At 35.7% G+C, this 9,718-nt stretch overlaps 1 protein-coding gene across 1 annotated transcript; it reads right to left on the reverse strand.

Moving 5' to 3' along the window:
- Window positions 1-659: 659 nt before the first annotated feature.
- On the reverse strand, window positions 660-9,428 carry LOC123536972 (uncharacterized). Its single transcript, XM_053528962.1, has 7 exons — window positions 8,141-9,428; window positions 7,756-7,866; window positions 7,203-7,580; window positions 6,601-6,828; window positions 6,019-6,279; window positions 5,218-5,581; window positions 660-4,833 (listed from the first exon to the last, which is right to left on the reverse strand). The coding sequence occupies exons 1-7, from the start codon at window positions 8,712-8,714 to the stop codon at window positions 3,564-3,566; spliced, it is 3,186 nt and encodes a 1,061-aa protein (XP_053384937.1). The 5' UTR covers window positions 8,715-9,428; the 3' UTR covers window positions 660-3,563.
- Window positions 9,429-9,718: the final 290 nt, after the last annotated feature.

Here is a 9,718-nt window from a genome sequence, read left to right on the forward strand (position 1 = left end):
CGAACAGCATGGATCCTGACTAGGCTGCGCGGATGGTCTGGATCCATGCTGGTTGCAAAGCCATTATGTTGGTTTTCTCATGGCGCGGCTCATTTATCTATAATTTGCCATTCATCGGTTTTGTTATTTCTATGTATTTGCACTTGGAATGAAATATTGATGGCGAAGGCCACAGTTTTTGTCGCTGACAAATAAGATATTATATAGGCGCATATCTGTGTATTTCCAGACCTGTTATTCCTTGACCCGAGGCTCGAACTCCTGTGACGATTAAGTCAGTAACTGTATAACATATAACGCTTGGCTCCGTCCATTGTTTAACTGGCAAATATACTGAACTATGTTAGAATAAGTATTCATGCTCTACGTACACAATTTACATGTATTTCACATGTTACATATGTGGTGAAGGAAGCGGATAAATGCTTAGTAATAGGTAATAAATTCCAGGAGAACAAAATTCTAAGTTATTTATACCAGTGGAATGCTACTCGTTTTTTAAGGCATAAAAAGCACCCCATCCCCGAAAATGAAGACAACTCCGTATCATGTATATTTCTGTTTATGCATAAGGATATATGTATATATATAATATAACTGATACAAGAATAAATTTGTCTCGTGATTCTTTGGAATGTCTCTAAAAACAAAACAATGGCTTAATTTACATTGCTGTTTCAATTATTATTTCATTTTATGAAATTTCTTTTCAAGTACCTAGTGTTTGAGTATTTTTGTGAAAGGAACTATGTACATTAACATGATTGTGTACACTAAAATGGCTGAAGGAAAAAAACAACACCGAAATAGAAGGCAATCCTCATTAAATATAGATCTAGTTAATGGAAAAGAATAAACCATATATACACAAAATGATGGGTTTTACGTCAGGTTGAAACTGATTATTTGAAGGGAAGCGCAATTTGGAATGCTAGTAAAGCGGCTTTGAACATGTTTATCATGAAAAGGGCGCTATAAAAATCTGGTATGATACAATATAATAATAAAATATCTAAACAGACAATAAAATCTATTTTGAGAAACTACAAATAAAAATCAATAATATATATCTCGTTAAAAAAAAAATAAAAGATCAACACGATAACTTTTTCCTGACAACTCACAAACTGTAGGGGAATGGTACATGCAATCACATAGATTTGGACACGTGCAATAGATTTATTTTTCTGTATACATGATAATTCATGAAATTACTACAGACATAATTTAAATTACTACTAAATTTCAGCTAATTACCTGGCTGAGTGCAATTGTACTTTATAATTCTAAGTTATCTTTGCACAATTGCAACACCATTTGACGATGAAACAACACAACACTGAACTGACATAAAATAAAAACGTCATGTTAAAAATAATTCTATGATTTAACCTAATAACCTTGGTTTTGATCTCAGGTAACTCAGTTTTAGAAATGACCTAGATTTCATATAGACAAACATTCGGACGAAGATTTATGAAGAGCATGTAGAAATTGAGGCATCAAGAGCGTTAAATATAGTTGTTTTAGAATTTGACAAAGTAACCTAGTTCAAGACTTCTGGTACCAAGTTTTGAACTTGATAAAGACAACCATTCTGACAAAGAACTATGAAGATAAGTTTCAGGATATAGGCTCTAGAATGTAAACAATGTTTTGCTGTTAACTGACCTTTTTGACCTAGCGTTTTTGTATCCAAATGACCAAGTAATGAATTCTTCTGAGACTTTGTTGAGTGTTTCATTCTGACCAGAACTGAGCACTCTGTGGTCAGGTGAGCTAAAAACCAAATTATATGTGATAAAGCCGTATTAAACCAAGCCTAAATGCATTATCTACAAAAGTAAAGAAGTTATAGCAATCCAATGTAGTAAACGTCAACAATGTGATGAATTTTTAACAGAATTATATACTGAGTAATAATGCATATTTCTTAAGCGTCTGAAAGCATATCATATTGTCATATACACGCAATATTTTTAATGTTCTTAATTAATATACACTTTTCTTACTCTATCTACACATATATAATAGGAACATTTGGCATATCAAATCAATATTTGCCAGCCGACACCTGGTTATGATACTAGTCCAACATCCTGTCGATATTTGAACATCTCTATCTTCCGGAATTATTATCGGACCGTTATCGCCTCAGGTTTGCAAAATTGATATCTGCCCGATTTTCGAAACAATATCGGTCTGGTCTAAAGTGCTTCCTGAGCAGGAATTCTGGAGTGATAAGCAGTTGTAAAATGCTGCCATTTCATGTACATTACACTGCACAGGCCCGGATCCAGGGGTGGGCCGAAAATGCACCCAATCATCTCGGAAAAAGAAAAATCATCATTATAATATTTCCCTTCTTCTTCTTCTTCTTTTTCTTCTCCTTCATCTTTTTATCTTTGTAGTTATTATCACTATCATATATCTTTGTATAAGGAATGCTTAATTAAACTAATACACTCGTTCATTTTTCATTTGCTATTAATGTTACGCACTTGGGAAGGGCTGACTTCTAATGTTGCAATAACTTGTAGCCCAACCCATTTGCTTCTGTTACTTATTATGTATATGTGCTATGTATTATGTGTTCAGAAGCAATAAAATATGATTAAATCAAAAAGAAAAATATTTTCTCAAAATTTAGACACAGAAACGCACCAGAGGCCACCATTACATACCTGCATTTCAAACTTTTCAGACCCCCCCCCACCAAGACGGGACTAACCCCTCCATTACCTTAAAATGTAGACATAAAAATGCTCCAGAGGCCACCATTTCATACCTGTATTTAAAAATTCCAGAGGGGGATGGCGGGGGGGGGGGGGGCACACCCTGATCCCCCTAAAATGAGCGGAGTACTCCCATCAATAAATGCCACAGAGGCCACCTTTTCATACCTATATTTCAAACTTTTCCAGGAAGAGAGCCCCCTGATCTCCTCCCCAATCAGGAAGGGACTAACCCTTCCATTACTAAACATTTAGACCTAAAATGCATCAGAGGCCACAATTTCATACCTATATTTCAATAAATTCCTGGGGGAAGACGCACCCTGACCCCTTTAACATGGGCAGCGGTCCCCTCCCGTACCTATGCTATGCGCCTCGGCGGTGAAATCTTCTTTCTAGACTGGTGCCCCTCAATCAAATATTTCTGGAACCGGGCCTGCTGCATAAAGAGTTCACAAAATGTAGATAGGCTTCTAAGATCACTTCAGTTTCGTCACTGAACTGAACCAAATTCATTTTCAGTCCAAGGACGGTCCTTTTGCCCACCGGTCATACTAAATCGTGAAGCTTTGTAGAGTACAAGCGGCGGGCATGACCACGCACTCTTTTCGTCAATTTGTACTTGCCAAATAAGATCTTTAAATTTCTCTAAATTCCAGAGAATGTTGTCCAACTCAACCTCCGGTTATTTACCATTCACTGTTAAAGTGACAAATCCATCTTTATATAAAGTATCTTAGCTAAGTTTGAAAACCTTGAGCTTTTCCAAGTTTTCACACGAAACTATCAAATGGTTAGAGGTTTGCTGGTATGTAACTGAAATCGGTTTCAACAGACCATCAGTCTGTCTAAGAATTTCCCGCTCGACTTGACCGTGTTTGTGACATTGTGTGACATACGGCCGCAGACAAACACTTGGTCAAGATTACCTAGGCAAACATCGAATGTACCTTTCAGCTTTGGGTCGGTAATAACAGTTCGTTTATTACCTTGTCGATCAAGAATTATCAGACCCAGCTGGACATCTGCAATATACAAGTATGTACCATCCCTACTAATAGCAATATTGCATGGTTCTAGAAATAACTCATGTCCCATGTGATCTGTTTTCAAAATGCGCAGAAGAGCACCAGAAAGAGTGTAAACTCGAACATGACCAGTACCTTTTTTCATATAGCAGGCGGTTCCGACAAAGTGGATGCTGGTACAGGAAATGAACAACTCATTTTGATTGCAGCAAATGCCCAGACATCCTTCGTTTACAGGAAATGATCTTTTTAGAGAAATTTCATTTCCAACAGTAGCAAACTGTACTTTTTGACCATAGTACATGGACACGGCTATTTCACTTGGACCTACCTGGCACAGACCAGATGGGCCACCAGGGGCATCGCGCCAGTCCATTAAACGGTATGACTGGTTAAGTCTCTTTAACCTGTTGTTGTTGGTGTCTGCTATAACCAAAGTACCGTCATCCACAATGCAACAGGCTGTTATATTGCAAATGTCACTTTGAAGTCTTATGTCATATTCACCTACATATGATGTCTTGTCAAAATCGTCCGTATGTATGCTTATGAACGACTGCATCTCATTCAATGAAACTTCCAAGTCATAATTGAAATCAAATTTCAAAGTAGCGGTAGGTGTGTTCTTGATCTTTTGTAGCAAATCTGAACATTTTGATAAAAATTTCTGCCCGTGTTTTATGTACACAAACAATTGTGCATCATTTTCGCCTTTGAAATTTGTTATATTCTTTAAATGAGTCTCTAGATGTTTGAGCATTTGTTCAATGTCACCGACATTTCTGTTTATGCTCTCTACAACAATCTTGTGTCTTGCACGCACTTGCTCTTCTGATTTTCTCTCCAGCTCGCCAAGTTTAACGAGTAAACGTGCTTTAAAATTCTGAATCTGCTTTAAGATGTTGTATTGGGCGTTGCTTAAATGATTTAGCTCATTTGTTATTTGATGTTTCATTCGGTCTAACTCTCTCCGAATATCTACTAAAGACGTTTCGACTTCTGTCCTTTCTTTGCTACCAAGGAGCTCTTTTGTGGCAATTTTCGGAATGAACTCCACTCCTTCGCACGACCTGTTTTGAAGAAAACATTACAATGATTTGTAACAGTCACTTGTACTTCCGTTGTGTATCATCTCAATTTCAGTTAAGGAGAAGAATTTTATAAGACTATGTGTCTTTCAGTTTATTTTCATCCTTTCCTACTTATCTTGTTCAACTGTGATGTATGTTTTTAATTTGTACATGTATTACTGGGAATAAAATATGTTTAAAATAATTTCAGTATAAGGCATTTAATAGTACTTTGGGTACTTCCAGTAAGATTTAGTGTACAGTATCAATGTATTTGTATATACAACAGCAACCCTGTTTAAAATATATCCCTTTTTGAAACTAATACATATTTCATACATTAAGTGCATTTACATTTATTATTTAACTGGAAAATACCTTTACCTATGATCCAAAGCAATGCAGACAGTACAGCAGACGACATCGTGATTTCTGCAGTAAATTTGGGTAACGTTACCAGGGTGGTCAGAACAAAAATCTGAAGGTAGAGCAACAACGGGAAGTTTCGTCTTGTCCTGTCGCGTTGCACCTTCTATATCAGCCTTGTCTAGTAGAATGTGTTTCTTCAGAGGTGGAAATTTGCTGTGCTGTTGTAAACAGGACTTGCAGAAGTACGACTGGCATTCGACGCAGTATTTAAAAGCCTCGGTGCTTCTTCCATCCTCAGAACATGGCGTACAAACAAAGTCGTGCATCATATCAGAAGATTTTATAACAGAAGAATTTTCAGTTTGAATATCACTATCGTCTGAAATAAACACATTCAAGATACTTAAATGTGATAACTTTATTCCAACTAATTTCAGACGAAATAGCTAATACATAATACATTGTAATTCCGCAAAATCTGTGACAAGAAGTATCAATTTTCTTCGTATGGTTTTGCCGGCTTTTACTACACTTTTCCGACGTAAAGAAATTGTCTTGTTCAGTGTCTGACACTGTTAAGATAAAGTGCACCCGCGCTTGACTGGTCCGTTAGTAAATAAAGCATTTTTTTATCAATTCAACAACGGTGTACCATGTTTTGATTTCTATAAAATCTATCTAATAGGTAGATCAATCTGTATAACGTAGCACGGAATAGCATACCTTTCCGGTACTTTGCGTTAGATACGTTTAATGCTTAACGGGATTCTATCTTTAGTATGATATCAAGTATTTATTACAATAAGAAACCAATACCTGCTTCGAGTTTCCTGTCACATTCTGAACATGCCTCACTTTCTGTCTGTTGTGCACATTTCTTTCGAGAATGAGGCCTGCATATCTTTCCGCATGTCTCACAGCCGTGATCGGTTACAATCAGTTGATTACAAATTGATCCATCTTCAAGTTGTCCGGAACAGAAAGTCGCATTGAGAACCTCACTCTCGTAAAACTCATCTTCAGTTCCACTTTCGGTAGTTTCGACTCCGCTGTCCTGTATGTCACGCAATTCACTTTCTAAAGCAAAAAATATAAAATATGGAATAGACATTTATTCAGCCAATAAATGATCACATTTAATACCATTTTATTTGTATTTAGTAAGTACACTGTATAATTTATATATATATAATTTAACAAATTCAGTCAAAATCTTAAAGCGAAGTTTAAATTAAGTTCTGATGAAAATATGTACTGTTAAATAAAGCTTATAGAAAGTATTTCTAATAAATCAAAATAAGTCACGTGAACACTCCAAGTAATACAAACGCCAAACTGTGACCACCACCAACAGTACAGAATTAATATACTGGAAAGTAGCAAGATTAACATAAGTACCAATTTGTTGTTTTGTTGTCTGGATTGCTTTCTGCATTTCTTCAATATCAATGGATGTTTCTATAATTACAGGCTTGCCAACCTCCTCTGAGAGTGTTTTAGCTAAATCGTTGAGTGAGTTAGAAGCTGCATCTCCTTCAAACACATCTAATGCATGCTGCAGACCCTCCACTCCCCTGCATGTCATTGAAAACTGAAGAGATCTCCCGCGCTTTTCTGTCATACTTTCTGTTTTAAAAAGATATAAATATCCAACAGGAAAACCCAACATTCAAGCACGTAGAATCCTCAAACCACCAAAAATACAGCAGACTATGTATGGATGTATACATGACTAGCATAATACACAAAATACACAGACAAAATGAAATACACAAAATACACAGACAAATTAAAATACACAAAATACATAGACAGAATAAGATACCAACAATAACTTCTTAATAATTTCTTAATTTCGGTCAATCGCCTGTTTAGCTAACACCAGTATATGATATTTATATATAACAACTTTGGTATCGTTTGAAATAATAAAACACACGTCAACTTGATTTATCATTTTAGTGTTGAAGAGATACATGATAATGAAAGATATCACATACTCAGCTTTTTTACTACATCTTGTAGTGATTCTGTGATCATGTGAGCCGTAAGGTCTATCTTATGACCAAGAATATCTCCCAGCACGGCTGATATTTCGTCAAGATGATTCTGCATGTTAGGACTTTCGAAGAAATCTATAAGATCTAACAGGGATTTAATGGACGAACATTCGAAAGAGAAAATAACGGATCCTGTCGTCACTTCTTCAACTTCGGCTCCTGTCCCTTTAATTTCTTCAACAAGTTTGTCAACTTTTTCTTTGACTGCCCCATGACTAGAACTCGATGCACTATCTGTTGCAGCGGAAATCAATAGAGACTGTGCTGCGGTTTCTACATCCTGATCCTCTGCACTCACGTGTATTGCTCCGCGGGATTCTATTTTTGGAAAACGAGAGAACTATAAATATCAACGTGGATTCCCGTGAAAAAAGTTGTTAACGTCTACTTAAATACAATTATTTATACTTTAAAATTCTGAATCGAAATACAGTTATGTTATTATAATATTATGCATACAATATCCAAACTTTTTGTGATATATTTGACTTACTGTTTCTAATGTCTGTGGACTTTCCTAGATTCTCCATCAGTTCTTTAAGCTCTCGAATCTCTTGTTTTAATTTAGATATTTCTTCTATTTTCCTTTTCATCTCGGAAATTTCTGAAATTCAGAAAGGAGCATTTATAGTTACAAGCAGAGACTCATGAACCATGCAGATAGCGATATTATGAAAATTCAGCGGAAATAAGATAAAAGTTCAAAATCTTCTGAGCGATTTGTTGGAGAGTCCAATTTATTACACAAGGATGACCTCCTCTCCTCTATCATGCAAATTTTCAAAATATGTAGATCAAAATCGGGTATGTGTAAACGTACATTATACAGCTAATTTGCTTAACATCTCTGTAGTAATTCTATATGTAATACTTCATACCTGTTTTTACTTCGCCGAGACTTTTAATTAGCTCGTCTGTGCGATCTAATGTCTTCAGTTCCTCGATGGCCGATCGTATATCTAATGGTTCTTTTTCAGCTTCACTACTTATCAAGTTTGTTAAGTATTCTTTTTTACTGTCATCCATTTGATAAGCCATAGTATATATAACTAATGTCAGCTTTGTCCATCCCGAGTTGTAAGTGTAAAAATCTATAGAAGCATCTGCATGGTGAGCCAGTTTATTCCGCATTTCTTTTATTTTTTCAACAGCCTGTAGCTCTAAAGGTTTTAAGTCATTTTTAAAGAACTCCACTGCAATACAGCACGGTAACGATATATCCCATTTCGAAAGATCAGTCACGCCCTGCGGAACGTGATACAAAATCGTTATCTCCGTCTGCTTGATTCGTTCTAATGTACATATAGAATCTTTTTTCAGAGTCATAAACTCCTCTAGGGTAAGTTTCTGCCTTTCAAGTCCCCATCTGATGATCTGACGAAGGATTTCGCCACCACCTTTAATCAGCAGAAGATATAGACGGATGAAATACTCGTTTTCCAATTTCACCATTTTACTGCGCTCTTAAATTATCATCATTTGAAATTAACATCTCGTAATGTTTGTTTTTCTCCTCCTGGAATCAAAATGTGATAGTTGGGGTCGCGTTTGAACCTAAACTGTTCAGGATTTATTCAACGGATAACCAAATCTAATATGGCTCCGATTTCAAATTTATGTGCTTCCGTTATCAAATGTACTTTCTGTTTCCGAACAAATATTTCAGCTATTAACTCTGTTTAAAACATTTTTTTGGTGTTAATTTTCAAATCTTGTGCATTTTTCATTATCTTTTTTTATAGGCATTCATTTACGTAAAGCTGTCCATGAGCTATTTTTCAAATTGTGTAAAAAGTGTTATCATTCATTTCCGACGAACCACAGCAGCTGCGTGCAGCACACAAAGAGACCGCCCCCTTCTATAACGTATATATCCATTTTACAATAACATTTGAAATTTGCTTGATAATGGAACATGTCTTTTAATCTGTAAAATTTGTTTAAAGTCCAGTAAACTGTTACAATGTAAAATATGAAGGACCTACTACTTTCGATTTTATTTCGTTGCACGACCGGGTTCCCATAACAACAATGTGAAATTTCCCATTTAAATCCTGGAAAGTAACTTTCGTTATGAAACTTTTATTCATTTCAGTAAAATGTCAGTTAAATATCAATACGAATAAAATATAACTATACATAGTCGCCGACGGGTACCTATATAAACGACCTTGGTTCATGGGTAAATTGATGGTGTAACTGGGCCGGTTAATTTTGTAAAATTTGATTTATCGATATATCTCTATGAATAACCACAGTATATGATAACCTGAGAGCGTGTGCTTCACTATAAAGTAAAAGAAACGGATTTTGTTTCAATTTCAGCATGCTTTTAAAATGCACGTACCTTTCCACCATCAATGCATTTTGATGGTAAAGATGTGTATTCTTAAAACTTGCTGATAATTGTAAAAAAAACAACGTTGTATCATGTTAAAAGTTGGCAGGGGCGGTGG

The sequence above is a fragment of the Mercenaria mercenaria genome, chromosome 17, assembly GCF_021730395.1.
Source record: "Mercenaria mercenaria strain notata chromosome 17, MADL_Memer_1, whole genome shotgun sequence".
NCBI classification, from domain to species: Eukaryota; Metazoa; Mollusca; class Bivalvia; order Venerida; family Veneridae; genus Mercenaria; species Mercenaria mercenaria.